The sequence below is a fragment of the Lynx rufus genome, unplaced genomic scaffold (assembly GCF_022079265.1).
Source record: "Lynx rufus isolate CCGP_SWC_20201006 ecotype Redwood Valley unplaced genomic scaffold, mLynRuf1.p SCAF_4, whole genome shotgun sequence".
Classification (NCBI taxonomy): domain Eukaryota; kingdom Metazoa; phylum Chordata; class Mammalia; order Carnivora; family Felidae; genus Lynx; species Lynx rufus.
In genome coordinates this window covers 3,914,069-3,933,181 of record NW_025814856.1, presented here as the reverse complement: position 1 = coordinate 3,933,181, position 19,113 = coordinate 3,914,069, and the positions used below count along the sequence as shown (strand labels likewise).

Sequence of the window (19,113 nt, the reverse complement as noted above, 5' to 3'; positions counted from 1 at the left end):
GAGCAGAGAGAGAGGGAGAAAGAGAATCCAAAGCAGTCTCCACACCATCAGCTCAGAGCCTGAGGCCAGGCTCCGACTCAGGAACCTGGAGATCATGACCTGAGCTGACACCAGGAGTCAGATGCTTAACCACCTGAGCCAACCAGGTGCTCCAAATTTTAATACACTTCTTGGTGCAACACTGTTTTTATTTTTTTAGTGTAACTTTTTTTTTAGCGTTTATTTGTGTTTGAGACAGAGAGAGACAGAGCATGAACGGGGGAGGGGCAGAGAGAGAGGGAGACACAGAATCGGAAGCAGGCTCCAGGCTCTGAGCCATCAGCCCAGAGCCCGACGCGGGGCTCGAACTCACGGACTGCGAGACCATGACCTGAGCTGAAGTCGGACGCTTAACCGACTGAGCCACCCAGGTGCCCCAAATTTTAATACACCTTTGGTGCAACATTATTTTTATTTATTTTTTTAGTGTAACATTTCAATATGATAAAGCTTTTGCACATTTTGCTTGCATCAACCCAGTGCTTGAATATAGCCTAGTAGCTGTTGAATCACAAATTAACCATCGGTTTTGCAGTCATTTTCACTGCCTGTAGATCAGCACCGTCCACCAGAAATACGATGCATGTAATTTTAAATCTTCTGGTAGCCCCATAAAAAAGAGGCGGTGACATCAATTTTATTGTACATTTTTTTAACCAGATGTCTCCAAAACATTATTCTTTCAACATGTGATAAATATGTTAAAAAATATGTTGAAAAATATGTTGAAAAAAGCATCATCAGACTCATAATAATGTTATAACCATCTGTTCATATTTGAGAATAACCTATTAATACCTCAAAATTACGAAAGATACATTTACTTGATCATCTAAGCCTTTGATGTATCATATATTTTATACTTGCAGAACGTTTCAATGAGGGTGCTACCATTTTTCTTTTTTAAGATTTTAATTTTATTTGTAAGTCATCTCCACACCCCACGTGAGCTTGAACTCATGGCCCCAGATCAAGAATCACACCCACCACTGACTGAGCCAGTCAGTGGAAAGGCACCCCTAGCCTTTCATTGGAAATACTTTGATCTGTATTTTAGGATTTGCAAAATGTACAGCTGAAAAGGTAGGTTGGCATATGCAAATTGTTCCAAACATGTGTTAAAAAGTTTTCTGAGCTAGCCACATTCCAAGTGCCCAGGAACCAGAGAGAGCTCAGGCTACCATTTTGGAGAGCCCAGGTATGGACCCTTCGGGTGTGCTCGAGCCCTTCCCCCTGCACACCTACCTGTGAGTAAAACTACAAGAAGAAAATGGAAACCGTACATCACAGGGACTCCCAGCTGCCACCACTATCGGTAATGTGTCACCTGTACAATTGTTTAGCCCCTGGGCTTGCACAAACACAGGCTGAGCTTGACACAGCTCCCGCAGTGAGGGGTAAGCACTGAGAGCCTGTCCACCTCCTTCCCTTGACACTCCACTCCTGGGCAGGGATCTGCGTGGCTGACCCCTATGAGGTCACGGTGATGCAAGACTTCTTCATCGACCTGCGGCTACCCTACTCTGCCGTGCGCAATGAGCAAGTGGAGATCCAGGCCGTGCTCTACAATTACCAGGATTCTGGGGAGCTCAAGGTGGGTTCCCGCGGGGGCAGAGGTATGGTGGAGAGCTCGGAAGATGGCAGGTGTGGGGGGGAACCATGGCACATGCCCCTTGACTGATACTCTCCCTGGCAGGCGAGGGTGACCCTGATCTACAACCCAGCCTTCTGCAGCCTGGCCACCGCCAAGAAACCCTATCAGCAGATTCTGAACATCCCAGCCAAGTCCTCAATAGCTGTGCCTTTTCTCATCGTGCCTCTGAAGGTTGGCCTACATAACGTGGAGGTCAAGGCTGCTGTCGACAATCGTTTCCTCATGGATGGTGTCAAGAAGTCCTTGAAGGTCGTGGTGAGTCCTTGGGGCACCTGCAGTCCCTTGTCCTTTGGGAGAGGCTCCTGTCTCCCCATGCTGTCAACCCAGGTTGGAGACACTGACTCTGAGACACCAAGAGTGTCCAGTGTCCAGCTTAGGATGTTTGAGAGTCCTGCAAGATTGTAAGCAAGGCCAGGATTAGGGTGAGTAAGTGAGGAACAGTTACATTTCTACACTTTCTTAGTGATGAACATTCTCAAAAATAATACTAGATCAAGTCATAAATAAAAATAAAGCCTGCGGGTGACTGGAGTGCCTGGGTGGCTCAGTCAGTTAAGCGTCTGACTTCAGGTCATGGTCTCACAGCTCATGAGTTTGAGCCCTGTGTTGGGCTCTGCACTGACAGTGGGGAGCACAGAGCCTGCTTTGGGTTCTGTGTCTCCCTCTCTCTGTGCCCCTCCCCTGCCCCCACTCACACTCTGTCTCTTTCTCTCTCAAAAATAAACATCAAATTAAAAAAAATAAAATAAAAGCCTCCTATCATCTTTGTTAATATTTTCAAGCAAAACGTGAGGTCATGAGGGTAACAATCTTTTAACGCACTATTGTAAGGAATCAAAATTAATGCCAAAAAACCTGTGATGAACAAAAGATCAAATTTTAAATACAGACAGTGCCAAGTCAAACCATAATTGGAGCCTGAAGCTAATGGAAAAATGAAGGCTGCCATCCACGTGTCTTTTTTTTAATGGTTGAAATTGTTTGGTGGTTAATTTTCCCCCGAAAACTTAAAGTAATTGAAAAAATATTGAAACATTGAAAAGCAAATGCTTTAAAACTCACAGTGTTATTTTACAGTAAATGTCTTATTTATATTCATACCAGAATTTACCATAATATTTCTTTTCTGACTTTAATAGAACCAAACTCGGATTTTTTAAACAGATTTTATTTATTTTTTATTTTTTTTAACGATTATTCATCTTTGAGAGACAGAGAGAGACACAGAGCATGAGCGGGGAAGGGGCAGAGAGAGGGACACAGAATCGGAAGCAGGCTCCAGGCTCCAAGCTGTCAGCACAGAACCTGATGCGGGGCTTGAACCCATGAACTGCAAGATCATGACCTGAACCAAAGTCAGATGCTCAACCGACTGAGCCACACAGGCACCCCTATTTTTTTCTATTTAAAAAAATATTTACATATTTTGAAAGAGACAACAGAGTGCAAGCAGGGAAGGGGCTAAGAGAGAAGGAGACAGAGAATCTGAAGCAGGCTCCAGGCTCTAAGCTCTGAGCTGTCATCACAGAGCCCAACATGAGGCTCAAACTCATGAACTGTGAGATCATAACCTGAGCTGAAAGCAGACACTTAACTAAGCCACCCAGGTGACCCAAGGTTTTATTTTTAAGTAATCCCCACGCCCGATGTGGGACTTGAACTTACAACGCCGAGATCAAGAGTCCCATGCTTTTCCACCGAGCCGCACAGGCACCCCCAGGAGCACAATCTTAATTATCCCTTTTATCAGGGGTCCCAGTGTGGCACCAATGGGAAGAAACCCAAGAGGGCGCTGGAGCCTGCACGGCGCTCCCCAGAGACAGTGTGTCCACAACTCCCAATTCTGCACCCTCTGATGCTGGTAGCTTGAAATCTATCATGGCAGGGATGTTCGCAGGATGGAAACTGCCAGTGCCACAAATCAGGATCTTTTCTTCCTGGAGAGATGGCTACCAAATGTTTACCAGCATGCCATGGAGGAGACTGGGTCTCCAAAGGAAAAGGTGTGCATTAGTACCAGCTTCAAGGAGAATGTGTGATGGAAGGGCACAAACAGCAGCAGTCCAGCATGGAAGGAGAGCTTCACTTGGGACATTGATAATAAGATAGCCCCTAGTTTAACTGAGCGCTTACTAAGTGCCAGGCATTGTACTCAGTACTTTATGCACATTCTTTTCTTTTAAGGACATTTGAGAGGCAGTGGGGGTAAACTGACTCCCAGTCACAGAACTAGGATGGGTGATGCCATTGTGCCCATGCCCTGCTGATGAGCTGTGTCTGTTCTTTTATTCGCCCGACTTCCCCCTCCCCCATCCCATCCCAACACTGTTCAGCCTGAAGGAATCAAAGTCAAAAAAATTGTGGCCGTTCACACACTGGATCCAGAAAACCGGGGCAGAAGTGAGTCAGCCACAGCAGAAGGGTTGAAAGCTGGGGGGTTGGGGGTAGGGGGTGAGGCAGGGCCTTATGGGAGAGGGTGACGCCACGGGTCCCTCCCATTCCACTGGCAGACGGAGTGCAGCGAGCAGAGATCCACGCCACAAACCTCCGTGACCAGGTACCAGACACAGATTCAGAGACCAGGATCCTCCTGCAAGGTGAGCTGCCACTGACCCTCGCCCAGGAAGGCACAGCTCTGGAGAAGGGGACCTAATTTCTCCGAATTCTGGGTGTATATGCTACCGTGCGTCCCCTGCCTCCACTACAGCTAGAACAGCAGGCCACCTCCCTGATCTGTTTTATAGAGGGTTCCAGGCAGTATTTAGTTCAGCAAATAGCCTTTGCTGATAGAGCCTATATCAAAGGCTTGTTGAGAGGATTAAATGAGATACTGTATGATGTTTCTCTAGAACAGCGCCTGGCAACAGCATGAAGCATGATCTAAGTATTGATGACGATTGTTCTGGAATTAATTTGCCACTTGTAACAAGAGGCTCAGGGAGCAGATTTGTGTGAAGCATAAGACCCCCTTCCCTACAAATGTAGACACCCTCCCCACTCCCCTACCCCCGCCTCCTACCTCCTACCATCACGTCCCCTCAGCCCCCAACTGCCCCTGACCTCTTTGGCACTGGCTGCCTGGAGCCTGGGATCGCTGGGGACAGCCCTGACCCTTCTCACCCCACCCCATGGTGGGTGAGTTGCTTGAGCCCCGTCCTCCCGCCCGGTTGCAGGGACCCCGGTGGCTCAGTTGACTGAGGATGCCATTGACGCGGAGCGACTGAAAAACCTCATCGTGACCCCCTCGGGCTCCGGGGAGCAGAACATGAAAAGCATGACGCCCACGGTCATTGCCGTCCATTACCTGGACCAAACGGAGCAGTGGGACAAGTTGGGACCCACAAAGCGAAACGAAGCCTTACAGCTCATCAAAAAGGGTGGGTCTGCCTGGGAGACCCTCTCTGCTCCAGCCACCTCCAGAGCAGGGTCCTCCCTGAGACCCAGGCCCCTTTCCAGGCCACGCCCTTCCTCTAAGCTCCTCCCCTTTCAGGATCCCTTCTTTTCAAAGACCTCCCTTGACCTTTGCCCTCTCTGAGACCCTGGGCCCCTCTGAGCCCTCTAGAACTCCCTCTCTCCCTGAGGACCCTTGCCCTGAACCCCCTTGAGATCCTTCGCCTCTCTGAACCCCTCTCCTCTGAGAACTCCTTCCCCTTTTAGAAGCCCCTTCCGCTCTTCTAGCAGACTTCCCTGCTCAGCCCTGAGCCCCCTCATTCCTCCCTGAACCCCTGTCTCGCCCCTCAGAGAATCCTTGTCCCCTGAGCCCCTCCACTCAGCCCCTGCTCCTCTGGAGACACTTCTGGCTTCCCTGCAGGGTACTCCCAGCAGCTGGCCTTCAGACAAGACAACTCGGCTTTTGCGGCCTTCCAGAACCGGAAAGCCAGCACCTGGTGAGTGGTCTGGCACCCCACTGAGCAAGGCGGCCTTGGGTGGTCCCACCAGGTCTCGCCCGAAGGGCCCTATGCTATGGACCCTCAGCCCACACCAATGAGCCGCCCACCTTGAGCTGCCACGTGGCCTGTGGACATCAAGCGCCCCCTGTGGCTAGGCTGGCGCCTGCCTTGGGTGGGGGAGCTGGGCCAGCCGGGCCAGCCTGTAGGCCCCGCCCCTCTCTGCTCATTGGTTTCCTGGAATGGCAGTCTCTGGATCCCGGAGGCGATTGGCTGACGCTTTGTGCCGCCCACAGGCTGACAGCCTACGTGGTCAAGGTCTTCTCTCTGGCAGCCAATCTCATTGTCATTCAGGCCGATGTCATCTGCGGAGCTGTCAGATGGCTGATCCTGCAGAGGCAGAAACCCGACGGGGTCTTCCAGGAAGATTCGCCCGTAATTGACCAAGAAATGACTGTAAGAGGCAAGGGTTTAGGGCAGGCTGGGGGAGGGGTGGCTGTAGTCACAGGATAGACAGGAGAAAGGCTAGCCCTTTGGCTGAGAATGTCAGTATTCCATCTGAAAGACTAGAGGCCTTCAGAATCTAGTGCAAAACAGAAGTCCCTCCCCCTTCATTCAGAAAATATAGAACAACTCACAGCTGTGGTTCTCTAAATGTGGTCTCCAGGGCAGCAGTATCAGCATCACCTTCAAACTAGTTAGAAATGTATTTTCTAAAGCTGGACTCGAGATTCAGGAATCAGACACTTCAGGAGGAGGGCCTAGGAATCAGTTGCTACAAGCCCCCCACCCCCCGCCATATGATGCTGATGCATGCATAAGGTGGAGAATCACTGCCTTAGCCTGACTTTTCAGACTTCCAATCTCACACCATCCCCCTACCCCCATCCACATGCCATCTGTACTGAAAGGAGCCTTGCTCTATCCAGCCACAGGGCCTTTCACATGCTGTTCTCCCTGTCTGGCATGCCAACCCTGGTCATCCTGCAAGGAAATCTTTCCTGATCTCCCCAACTGAGTCACACTCCCACTTTCCAATCTCACTGCCACATCCACTTCTCCTCCTGCACCGCACTCACCAATTTGTTATGATATGTCTACTGGTGAGCCAATTGGTTCATGTCTGTCTCCCCTACTAGATGGGGAGCACTGTGGGGGTGGGACTGGTGTTGGGTTCTTACCCACCATCTTTTCCACAGCATGAGCAACAATTGCTGAATGAGTGAATATTGAAGAGTGTGGCCCACCTAGGGAGAGACACTGAGGAGATTCTCACCCCTGCCTTGACCTGCTGACCCTACAAGAGGTTTGGTCAGCATGTGGGGACATAGTGGTGATACTATCCTTATTTCCTGCTTCCCATTCTAGGGTGGCTACCAGGAGAATAAGGAGAAGGATGTGTCCCTCACAGCCTTTGTTCTCATTGCATTGGAAGAGGCTAAAGATATTTGCAATGATCAGTTCAACGTAAGTGTCCACCCACCCTCTCTTTCTCGCCTCCCTACCCAGGGCACATCACCTTGGTGGGTGAGGTGTTACATTCAGGTGAATCCCGGTCCTCCCAGTGCAATAGCAGCCACCACAGCAGCCATAATGCCCATAAAACCATAATAATTCCCAGCATTTTTTGAGCATTTAACTAAGATGCTCATCTAAGTGCTGCACATGCTAAGTCCTGTAATCCTTCTGAGAGTCCGAGACGTAGGCTACTCTTCTTATCCCCAGGTTACAGGGGAGAAAACTAAGACAGAAAGAGATCAAAGAATGGGTCCTTTCTGCCTGCTTTACCCTGTCCAGAGAGTGTCAGCCAATTTCAACAAAAGCCCCCTCAGCCTGCTTTCCCCATCACTGCTACATGAGCAGTGCAGCATATCTTGCTGCTTCCCTGAAGAAAAGGCACAACCCAGACCCAAGAACACATCAAGGCTACTCTCTTAGTTCAGGAGATCTTTTAGGAAATTTTCCAAGGGGCCCATGACCCCAAAAAGGAAATGATTACAAATATTGGCTCATGGCTGTCTCTTTTTCCTCTGGTTTTGGTTCTGAAGCAGAGAAGCTTAGAAAGGTGGACTCCCGAGAGTCTCTGCAATTACTCCCTCTGCTTTGTCCTGGGGTTTGAGAGTGGTTTGTTTGACCTTAGCTTGCCAAGGTGGAGAGCCTAGGATTTTACCTCAGGCAGCTGCCCCTCCCTTCATCAGACTCAAGATAGAGGGGACAGGGCTGTTGACTTGAGGGGCTCAGAGGGACCCAGGCCGTTCTGGGCCCAATAATTCCTCTCTCCCTGCCACCCAGCCTGCCCAGCAGAACTTGGCTGCCTTCCTTGGGGAAATAGCCAGACCAAACCTAGAGCTTTCAGATACCCATAGGGGAAATTCTGATTGGCCCACCCCGGGTCAGGTGGTCATACCTGGTCCAATCAGCTGAGGCCAGGAAGTAGGTCTTACTGAGCAAATATGGCTGCTTCCACTGTGGCCGAATGAATGAAAGACCGAAGTTTCTGCAAAAGTCAAGAGTAGATGGAGAACAGGCAGCTGGGCAGGGAAGCTGGGCAGCTGGGAAAGGATTAGTTTCTGCTGCAAGGTACCAACATTTTCTTCTACAAAATGGCAACACTGTAGCAGGATTCTTGCAGAGAGAGTCGTGACATAGACGCTTATTTTCCAGGAAGCAACTTTATTCGTGCCAGCAGGCTCAGTTGGGTTTATACCCTAAGAACTGAGCCCCTAACTCCAGGTGGCATAGTGTTTTACATATCTTTTACTCCTTTGTCTCCCATATATGGTAACACACAAACATGCAGTCTGATCAAGGGATCTCATGTTACAGGGTCATGAGGGATGTCAAGTACTCTTATAGCCAGGTTGCCTGAGGTTTTGTTTTTGTTTTGCTTTTTTTCCTTAGGGAGGGGCCCTACCACAACAGTATAACTGAGCATAGCATAGGCTATAGAAGCAGATTGCTGGGGTGCAGATCAGGAGTGTGCTGGAACTAGGGTGCCTGGGTGGCTTGGTCGGTTGAGCCTCTGATGTCAGCTCAGGTCATGATCTCCCTGTTAGGGAGTTCCAGCCTGGTATTGGGCTCTGCGCTGACATCTTGCAGCTTGGAGCCTGGAGCCTGCTTCTATTCTGTCTCTGTCTATCTGCTGGTGTCCTCTCTCTCTCTCTCAAATACCAATAAACATTAAAAAAAAAAGTGTGCTGGGATCAGTCTGTGAAAGCCAACCATGAAACTTCCAGGACTTTCACAAGCTAGTTGTTAAACACAATCATTCTTTTCAAGCAAATTATGTAAACTGACTTTAGACTAAACACTAAGCATTAAAAGCAAAGGTAAGAAACACTCAAAACTCATCACTTCCTGATTGTTTTATTACTTTCCCTCATTATCTATGACAAATCTATCCATCTCGAGGTTATGTACCTATAAGGTGGAAATGCTATCTACTTCTGTGCTACTGCCCCCCTCCCCCCAACTCTGCATTCACTGACTCCACATAGTTTGAAATTGGCCACGGTAATATTTACACCAAGAAAGTTCGCGAACGCTGCACATCATGTCTTCCTCCTTCCATCAGCTCTCTGGGTCTCAATCTTGTCATTTGTGCAGTAGAGATGATGATGAAAATATTGCCAACCCCATAGGATCCTGAAGTTCAGCGATTGCCTGTGTGACTGCCATATAGTAAGTGTTAGCTGTGAAGCTGATGATTAGAGAAGAGGTTTCCCAGTGGGGTGCTGAAGCTGGGTCATGCTAGGTCATGAGTGTCTATCTGCGACACATATTCTCCCCTTTATGTTCAGGGCCATTACGTTGATAGCTTGAAATTTCCCACAGTGGGAGCATTTACACCACAGTAATCGGCAGGCGATAAAACAGACCCCTGGCCCCCATACACACTCCGGAGAGCTGGTGCTCAACTGTTACCAAAACACCACTGGATATATAAACTGTCCCAGGCACATCAGAGTTACTCAGAAACAAGGCAGTTCATGCATACTAAAATGTCTGGAAACCTGTCCCCCCCCAAAAAAAAAGAAAAAAAAAACATCCTAAACAAATATGTACCAGGGACAGAAACCATCTTCGCACCCAGAAATTGACATTTGTGTGATCCTTACCAGCTCTTTGTGGCAGCAATATCCACCTTACCAGGGAAACCAATCCTGTTTCTTATAGAGCCTGGAGCGCAGCATGGATAAAGCAGGAGATTATCTTGAAGCCCACTACAGGAACCTGCGGAGACCGTATTCTGTGGCCATTGCAGGCTATGCCTTGGCCCAATTGGGAAGACTGGAGAAAGACCTCCTCGAAAAATTTCTGAGCACAGCCACAGGTGAGTGGCAGCCTGGTGAGGTAAAGAGGCATGCATGGCCAGGGTTTGGGGGTGGTCATCTTGAGCTGGCATGTGTGGCTCTAAGCTATGCTAGGATGGGCAGCTTCAGGTTGAGCTGGAGTGGATGGTGCTAAGTCCTGCTTGGTGAATGGCTCTGAGGTGTGAGAAATCCTCACTGTAAGCTACACAAGAACGTGGCATCATTCATTCAACAAGTGTGTGTTGAGCACTTGCTATGACACAGGAACAAGGACGTGGGCTCCGACATCAGACAGACCCAAATTCAAATCCCCCTCTGCCACATTCTCACCGTGCGACTTTGTAAAAGTCACTGACCCTCCCTGGACCTCATCTGAAGAAGATACTTACATCATAGGTGGTTGACAAGATTGAAGGAGTAATGCAGGTAGAAGGTCCAGCATACAGTGAGAGCTCTATTCCGATGTTGTTGTCGTCATTATCTCAAGGGTAATTAGGATTAGATAAGATAATGCCATAGGGAATTTAGCACAGTGCCCAGCACACAGTGAGCACTTAATCATTGGCTCAGGTAATATACTGCATCAGGTTTGCACTCACTGATGTAACATGTGTCAGTACATATACTGAGGTGGTTTAGCACAATGGAAGCTTGTTGTTGGTGGACAGCTCTCTTCCAGACAGTCATGTGGAAATCTGGGCCTCTATCTTTTCATGACTTTGCCACCACGGGGTGCTTGGGATCCACTCCATGTAAGCATAAGGGGAAATGGTCAGGTGGATTGTTTAAGGGAGGTAGACCAGGCATGGAAGGGGCCCCTAACATTGCCAGTGTCCATTCCATCATACAGAGCTCGGTCATGTGGCTGCACCTGCCTGCAAAGACTTTTGGGAGATGTAGTCCAACTGTGTGCCCAGGAGGAGGGAGCAGTGTTTTTTTTTTTTTTAATGTTCATTTATTTTGAAAGAGAGGGCATGAGCAGGGGAGAGGCAGAGACAGTAGGAGACAGAGAGTGCAAAGCTGGCTCCGTGCTGACAGCAGACATCCTGATGTGGGGCTTGAACTCCTGAACCGTGAGATCATGACCTGAACCAAAGTTGGAAGCTCCACCGACTGAGCCACCCAGGTGTCCCTGAGGAGGGAATGCTTTTTAATGATGATCTCTGCCACAAGTGCCTTCGTGGGCACTTGGGACATCGCAGTGAATACAGAACAGCCCCTGCCAACGTGGTTCACACTCCAGTTGAGGAAACAAATGAGTAAATAGATTGCTATAGAGCATCACAGTGTTAGGACAGGACAGCACATGATGTTTTGAGAGACAGAGGGAGGGCCTCACAAACTCTTGTCAGTCAGGACACCTGAACACCAAGGAGTCTATTGTGAGTCTTTTTCTGAGTTTTCTTGAGCCATCCCAAGACTGGACAGCGCAGTGAGCATGGGGGACTGGGGGGTTTCTCTGCAGACAAGACACAGTGGGAGGAGCCTGACAAGAAGCTCTACAGCATGGAGGCCACATCCTATGCCCTCTTGGCCCTGCTGGTGCTCAAAGAATTCGACTCTGTGCTTCCCGTCGCAAACTGGCTCAAAGAGCAGAGAGAATACGGAGGTATTCTCCACAGATATGGCTCCACCCAGGCAAGTGACCCCATATCCCCCATGCACCTGGATGCCTACTTCCTCTGGCTTCCCACCGGCCTCCCAGAGAAGATGTTAAGACCAAGAGGGCCCGTCCTTCTGTCCCGCCACCGTAGTGGCTGGAATGGATTTGAGAGATCAGGCTTTTTTCGTTGTGATCCCACTGGCATATTCTAGAGTACACTCTGAATGCTCAAGCTGTGTTCTGAGGCTCCTCATATCCTGATCATGTTCTCAGTTCCACCAGGCTCCCAGTGTTACCTCCTAACTTCCTGTGTGTTCTAGACTATGTTCTCAGTTCGACAAGGCTCCCAGTGTTAGCTCATATCTTCCTGTGTGTTCTAGACTATGTTCTCAGTTCGACAAGGCTCCAAGTGTTAGCTCATATATTCCAGTGTGTTCTAGACCAGTTTCTCAGTCCTACCAGGCTCTCAGTGTTAGTGCACATCTTGCTGTGGGTTGTAGACCATGTTCTCAGTTGCATCTGGCTCCCAGTGTTAGCTCAATCTTCCTGTGAGTTATAGACCAGCTTCTCCAGTCTACCAGTCTCCCAGTATTAGCTCATGGGTTCTAGACCATAATCTCAGTTCCAACTGGCTCCCAGTGTTAGCTCATATCTTCCTATGTGTTCAAGATCATGTTGTCAGATCCAGGATGCTCCCAGTGTTAGCCCATATCTTCCTCTGGGTTCTAGACCAGGTTCTCAGTTCCAACAGGCTCCTAGAGTTAGCCCATATCTTCCGGTGGCTTCTAGAAAAGGATCTCAGTTGTACCTGGCTCCCAGTGTTAGCTCATATCTTCCTTGGGCTCTAGACCATTTTTTCAGTTCCACCACGATCCTAGTGTTAATTCGTCTTACTCTGGATTCTAGCCCAAGTTCTTGGCTATTCTAGCACATCATCCAATGTCTCCATCTGGAAGGTGGGTTCTAGGACATGGGCTTCCGGCTCCAGTTTGAACCCCTTTCTTTCTGGAGGGCTATCAGTCACATTCTCAGTATCCCTTTTGGATTCTAGACCATATGTTCAGTGTTCCCAGGCTCCAATTTCATTCTTCTGACACAAACAGATTCTATATACATTCTCAGTGACTCCAAACCCTTGTCTTAGACTCTCCTCTGGATGGGCCTGGGCACACTCTCAGTTTCAATTTCAGTCTTATGCCTGCAATTTCTGGTTGGTTTTTTGACTTGTTCTCAGTGTTTCCAGGATCTTGTCTAAACCCCTGTCCCTTGGAGAATCAAGAACATGTCCTCAGTGTCTAACAACCCCTAATCTTATCCTCACCTTCTCTGGGGCAGGGGGTCCTAAGCTATAGTCCCAGTAGCCCCCTCCCTCTGATCTGAGGCTCTTTCTTCCCCAGTGGGTTCTAACCACTTTCTCAGTCTCCTGGCTCACCCTCTTTCTTTCTCATGGGTTCCAGGCCACCTACATGGTGTTCCAAGCCTTGGCCCAATTCCAGAAGGATGTCCCTGACCACAAGGACCTGAATCTGGATGTGTCCATCCAACTGCCCAGCCACAGCTCTGTCATCAAGTACAGAATCTTGTGGGAATCTGCTAGCCTCCAGCGGTCAGCAGAGGTACAACTGCCTAGCCAAACGCTTGCCGTCCCCCTCCACAACAACCAGTGTTTGCCACAGGCAAGAAATAGGGCATATGACTGTAGCAACCAGGGGAAGGCTTGGTTCCCAAATCCTCTCTCTTCTCTCCCTGCTCCCTGCAGACCAAGAAAAATGAGGATTTTGTAGTAACAGCTAAAGGGAAAGGACAAGGCACCTTGTCGGTAAGGAACAGGAACACACACCAGCTTGGCCCGCCTTCTCTCAGCCCCTCTGGCCCCGAGGGACGCTCTTCTCAACTCAAGTGGGCTGACACTGCACTGCCCTGTGATCTCACCAGGTGGTGACAATGTACCATGCCAAGCTCAAAAGCAAACACACCTGCAAGAAGTTTGACCTCAGGGTTGATATACGACGAGCTCCTGAAGATGGTAAAAGAGTTAAGACCCTACCTGTTACCCTTCCCCCGCCCTCATTCTAATGTCTGCCTCCTTCCTGAGTTGGGACCCAGGGACATCCCCCTCCCATTTTTCTGTCTGTGTTTCTAGTCAAGAGGCCTCAGGAAGCCCTGGACACCATGATCCTTGACATCTGTGCCAAGTAAGTGATGGGTCACTGGGGGTCATCTTGGCCATTCCTCTGTCTATAGCAAGACTTCTCCTTTCCATGACCTAATCCTTTCTAAGAGCATATTGTGCATCTGGTATTGTCTGAAGTACCTGCCAGGAGGTGGGTACCCCAGGCAGTCCTCACTTTGCATTGGCAGTCCAACACGAGCGATGGCCCCATAACCTGAAATTATTCAAGCAGTGCCAACAAATCAGTGGGGGAAGTTGCCATTGTTGCATGACCTTTAAAGCGTTTTATCACAGCTTCAGAACTCTCAAACTGCCAGTTAGGAAGGTACAGAGAAATGGAAATTACAGTAACATGAGAATTTGTTTAGCATGCTGTAAACTACAACATTAGAACATGGAGATAACAAGCAGTTCTTGTTCTCCTTTGTAAAACACTTAGCAAAAGTGCCGTGGGTCTTCCTTCTGTTGTGTCACTTGGGGTAGGGATTGAGCAGGCATCTTTCCTGTGACATAGTGAACTGTCACGCTCCCTTCTAAGTTAGGTCAGCTTCCAACTCTAATCTTCTGAGCGGCCGATGTCACAAGAGAGCCGGTCGGCCCCTCCAATGGCAGCAAGGGTGACATTCGCACAGTCTGCTGCTCCTTCTCTAACTCCGTTTCTGTGCTTTCAAATTTTGCCTCCAGTGTCTTCATTTCTCTGCTGCCTTTCATCCTGGCTGGCAGATCCCCCTGCCAGTTGACCAGTTTTGTGAAACGTCATGCGGTTTATCCCTGGGAGATAAGGAAGTGCCACAACCACAGGCCTTGCTGTCTGTGCATGAACTGCTCGGTGCCCCATCACAGACAGACTTTGAAAGGAATGACGTGCTTGGTCACTGACCGTGATGCGTGTCTGTGATTTGCACAATGATTGGTGGACCCAAGATCCAGAGACAAGATTTGTACTCGTACTTTATGCAATTACGACTAATGTCCCCTGGTGCTGGGGGCCTGGCGTTATCGAGCTAGGCCATGGTAACATTTTCTCGTCTGCACTTTCTGGACGAATTGAGGCATGGAGAGGTCAAGTGACTCATCAAATGTCATATGGAGCTGGGATTTGAACCCGTGCAAAGGGGCTCCAGAGCCTGAGCTTTTAGTCACCTTGACCATGACACTGCCTTTCCTTTATTCCATTTGGGGAATGTTTCCTACAATCTAATATCCTTCTGTGCTGCTGTGTGGGAACCAGTAACCCCAGTCTCTGACCAGACCCCCTTGTGCAGACACTGTGCCCCAGGGCTGACCCTACCCTGGGACCCAAGTGCCCTCTCCCTGCCCTATTCAGGTACCTGGGAGACCAGGATGCTACCATGTCGATCCTGGATATATCCATGATGACTGGCTTTTCTCCTGACACTGGTGACCTTGACCTGGTATGAAGGGCTTGGGCTTGGGGGCTGGCATCAGTGGACAAAGGCTTGAGGGCAATTTTCACAAGTCTTACCCTTCCGCAGCTGAGTAACGGCGTTGACAGATACATCTCTAAGTATGAGCTTAACAAGGCCTTCTCCAATAAGAACACCCTCATCATCTACCTGGACAAGGTAAGGCTTCCGATGGGGATCTGACCTCCAACAGACTGGCCTGCATCTGGGTCACATGAGGCCCAAGCAGGGGCCCAAGCACAGACTGCTGCTGCTAGGTGGTGGAGGGAAGGGGCATATAAAGTAAGGTGGACAACCCAGGTCATCTCATCTTTTCTAAGCAGCTTAACTTCTGACCAGTCTCATTCCAACCTCATTTTACACTTGCTTCCTCCAACTTCTTCTCATCATAGTCCTAAACAACTTTTGAAGGGACCCCCTTGGGTTTAAAAAATAAATTGCTCAGTGCTAAAAAGCATTCCCCTTGCTCCGCTCCCCCTGGGTTTTCTCTCTCCGTGTTTGCTCTCCATCTGACTTTCTGTCACTGCCTTCCTCTCTAACATTGACTTGAGCTTCCTCCTCTCCCCTACTTACATCTTTCCGTTTCCCTATCCTCACATGCCCCCTGCTAACTTCCAAAATTCCCAAAGTCCCCTCACCCCATATTAGTCAGCATAAGTAACACTAGCTGCTGTAATAAGCCTCTCAAGAATATGAGGGTCCCAACACAAGAGTCTTGTGCCTCCCACTCAGGTAAAGTCCAGTTGGGAGGCTAAGGGAAGGGTTTTCTGCTCCACACACTAAGTCAGGGATCTGCTCACATTCCTTCTTGGGGCTCTGCAATTCCCTAGGATCTTAGAGTCCTCTGCTGGACCCCTCCTCCCTGGAAGAAAAGAGGATTGTGCATGAGCTAGTGGTTGACGTTTTCTTGTACTGGACTTTTTGTGCACTTAAATTTTTATAGGATTCCAACCTTACAGGGAAATTGCACAGCAGTAAAACACAGTTCCATATACATTCTATGCAAATTCACTAACTGTTAGCCTGTTCCTCCAAATACACCTGTCACATATACGTACCTATACATATCTATTTCTGTTTCTGTCTCTCTCTCTGTCTTTATTTTTTCAGCTTGAATGAGAGGTCACTGACATATAAAATGTGTAAGTTTAAGGTGCATAACATAATGATTTGATGTATGTGTATATTGGGAAATGATCACCACCATAAGTTTACTTAACATATCTATTACTTCACATAGTTTTAATGCGTGTGTGTGTGTGTGTGTGTGTGTGTGATGAGAACTTTTAAGATCTACCCTCTCAATAAGTTTTTCTCTTCAATTTTCTAATGTTTATTTATTTTGAGAGAGACAGAGAGAGAACACAAGCAGGGGAAGGGCAGAGAGAAGTAAAGACAGAAGGCTCTGTGCTGTCAGAGCAGAGCCCAATGTGGGGCTCAAAGTCAAACCCATGAGATCATGACCTGACCTGAGATAAAGAGTCGGATATTTAACCGACTATGCCCTCCTGGTGCCATCCCATAACAACTTTAAAAAAATTTTTTTTTCAACGTTTACTTATTTTTGGGACAGAGAGAGACAGAGCATGAACGGGGGAGGGGCAGAGAGAGAGGGAGACACAGAATTGGAAACAGGCTCCAGGCTCCGAGCCATTAGCCCAGAGCCTGACGCGGGGCTCGAACTCACGGACCGCGACATCATGACCTGGCTGAAGTCGGACACTTAACCGACTGCGCCACCCAGGCACCCCCCATAACAACTTTTAAATATAGCATTCAGTACCATTAACCATGGATGTTTTCATGGGCAGAGACAGCAGTCTGGTGGCCAGAACTCAATCACATGGCCACACTGAACTAGGAAAGGAAGCTGGCAGGGATAATGTAGCTTCAAGCCTTGGAGAAGTGGAAATGGCTGTGTTGAAGTGCTCATCAGTCTTTTGGTGGAGACTCCTGCTCCCTCACTTTCTCCACCACTGTCTCAACCCCCAGGACCCCATGCTGGGCTCCGTTCCTTGTCGCCCCACTGACCAGCCTCATCCTTCCCCCCAGATCTCACACGACCTGTCGCCCCACTGACCAGCCTCGTCCTTCCCCCCAGATCTCACACGACCTGTCGCCCCACTGACCAGCCTCCTCCTTCCCCCCAGATCTCACACGACCAGGAGGACTGTCTGACCTTCAAGGTGCACCAGTACTTCAACGTGGGGCTTATCCAGCCCGGGTCGGTCAAGGTGTACTCCTATTACAACCTGGGTGAGCAGCCCACCTAGGGCCTGGGGGGTCTGGGGGCCTGAGGGTCCAAGGGATCCGTGCGAGGCGGGGGCCTGAGGGTCCCAGGGTTGGGGACCTGGCCTCTCCAGGTCTGAGGGACTGGAGTTGGGAATCCAAGCCCCTGGGTCTCTGGGCTGGAGGCCCTAGCCCTCTGACACCTCCCTGCCACTCTGCCCACAGATGAGAATTGCATCCGGTTCTACCACCCAGACAAAGAAGACGGGTTGCTGAGCAAGCTCTGTCACAAAGACATGTGCCGCTGTGCTGAGGGTGGGTGCAGAGAAGCACGGAAGGGTGGACACACACCCCCAGATCCTCCTTCCATGGGGGTGGCCCAAGGGGGCTCTGAAAGCCCACACCCAGTGGACACCCACACGGACCCAGGGGCGGGGGGCCCTGGACAATGCGTGTAATACCACCATGTCCCCCACTCATCCACCACACAGAGAACTGCTTCATGCACCCGATGGATGAAAAGATCACCCTGGACGACCGTCTGGACAAGGCCTGTGAACCAGGAGTAGACTACGGTGAGTGGGCACGTGCACGTGGGTGCCTGGGTGAACGACACTGTGTGGCCATGGGTGTGTGTGACTGGCTGTGAGTGCCCCTGGCTGCATATGGCTATACGTCAGCCCGTGGTTGCAGCCGATGTGTGTGTGGGTGTAAATGTGTTATGAGGGGCCATGAGTGCATGGGGAGCCATGCTAATGAGTCGGCCGGGTGTGCAGCCAGTGTGAGAGCGGATATGGTCGTCTGCCCGTTGTGTGTGTGACATTGTAGTCGTGCCAAGCCATGGAGATGAGAGACAGTGCTTGTGGGGGATAGTGGATGGGAAGTTATGCATAGGACTCCACTGTGGTGAGTGTAATTGTGCACATGGCCGTGTGTGGCTGTGTGACATGGTGGTTGTGGGAAGACATGTGGCAGGTGTGCTACTGGGGGGCAGGGACTATTGCACGTGTGGCTGTGACCTTGCATGTGTCTGCTTGGGGACGCCATACACCCAGGTGCGCCTGCAGCTGAGGGTCCCCGCAGCCCCCCTTGCCCGTGACCCCACCGTCCTTCCCCTCCTCCCCCATCAGTGTACAAGACCAGGCTTCTCAAGAAGGAGCTGTCAGAAGACTTTGATGATTACGTAATGGTCGTCGAGCAGATCATCAAATCAGGTCAGCCCTGCAGTCTGTGTTCTGTCTTTCCACTTCCTTCTTGCTGGTTCCCTGCCCTCCCCCACTCAGCGTCCCTGTCCGTCCCTTCTAGGCTCTGATGAGGTGCAGGTTGGACAGGAGCGCAGGTTCATCAGCCACATTAAGTGCAGAGAAGCCCTGAAGCTGCAGGAGGGGAAACACTACCTCATGTGGGGCATGTCCGCCGACCTGTGGGGAGAGAAACCCAAGTGAGTGTCAGCCCTGTGCATGCCCCACCCCCCACAGTGGGTCGCCCCTTCCCATGCTTTCCCTGCCCTGATCCTGACCTGCCGTCCTCCCCCCAGCATCAGCTACATCATCGGGAAGGACACCTGGCTGGAACAGTGGCCAGAGGCTGATGAATGCCAGGATGAGGAGAATGAGAAGCTGTGTCAAGACCTGGCCAACTTCACTGAGAACATGGTTGTCTTTGGCTGTCCCAACTGACCCCTGCCCACAGTCCCCACAATAAAGCTTCACTGAGAGTTCATGTGTCTCCCAAAGTCGGAAGGTCTTGGAGAGGGAGGAAGAGGCAGCTGTGATCCCCTGCTTCCTC

The 19,113-nt window shown here is 49.9% G+C and overlaps 1 protein-coding gene across 1 annotated transcript in view; it reads left to right on the top strand.

The window, feature by feature from the left end:
- The window catches only part of LOC124523590 (complement C3-like), a 45,132-nt gene extending 26,087 nt beyond the window's left edge, over nucleotides 1–19,045 (top strand). Inside the window, exons 20-41 of the mRNA XM_047095376.1 lie at nucleotides 1,491–1,633; nucleotides 1,736–1,948; nucleotides 4,027–4,093; nucleotides 4,204–4,290; nucleotides 4,867–5,070; nucleotides 5,505–5,580; nucleotides 5,877–6,036; nucleotides 6,949–7,047; nucleotides 9,757–9,913; nucleotides 11,359–11,531; nucleotides 12,954–13,112; nucleotides 13,256–13,315; nucleotides 13,432–13,522; nucleotides 13,640–13,691; nucleotides 14,997–15,084; nucleotides 15,166–15,255; nucleotides 17,247–17,352; nucleotides 17,551–17,640; nucleotides 17,817–17,900; nucleotides 18,456–18,539; nucleotides 18,631–18,766; nucleotides 18,863–19,045. Of these exons, the coding sequence (XP_046951332.1) occupies nucleotides 1,491–1,633; nucleotides 1,736–1,948; nucleotides 4,027–4,093; nucleotides 4,204–4,290; nucleotides 4,867–5,070; nucleotides 5,505–5,580; nucleotides 5,877–6,036; nucleotides 6,949–7,047; nucleotides 9,757–9,913; nucleotides 11,359–11,531; nucleotides 12,954–13,112; nucleotides 13,256–13,315; nucleotides 13,432–13,522; nucleotides 13,640–13,691; nucleotides 14,997–15,084; nucleotides 15,166–15,255; nucleotides 17,247–17,352; nucleotides 17,551–17,640; nucleotides 17,817–17,900; nucleotides 18,456–18,539; nucleotides 18,631–18,766; nucleotides 18,863–19,004 (2,561 nt within the window). The 3' untranslated portion in view covers nucleotides 19,005–19,045. The remainder of the gene's footprint in view (nucleotides 1–1,490; nucleotides 1,634–1,735; nucleotides 1,949–4,026; nucleotides 4,094–4,203; nucleotides 4,291–4,866; nucleotides 5,071–5,504; nucleotides 5,581–5,876; nucleotides 6,037–6,948; nucleotides 7,048–9,756; nucleotides 9,914–11,358; nucleotides 11,532–12,953; nucleotides 13,113–13,255; nucleotides 13,316–13,431; nucleotides 13,523–13,639; nucleotides 13,692–14,996; nucleotides 15,085–15,165; nucleotides 15,256–17,246; nucleotides 17,353–17,550; nucleotides 17,641–17,816; nucleotides 17,901–18,455; nucleotides 18,540–18,630; nucleotides 18,767–18,862) is intronic.
- Nucleotides 19,046–19,113: the final 68 nt, after the last annotated feature.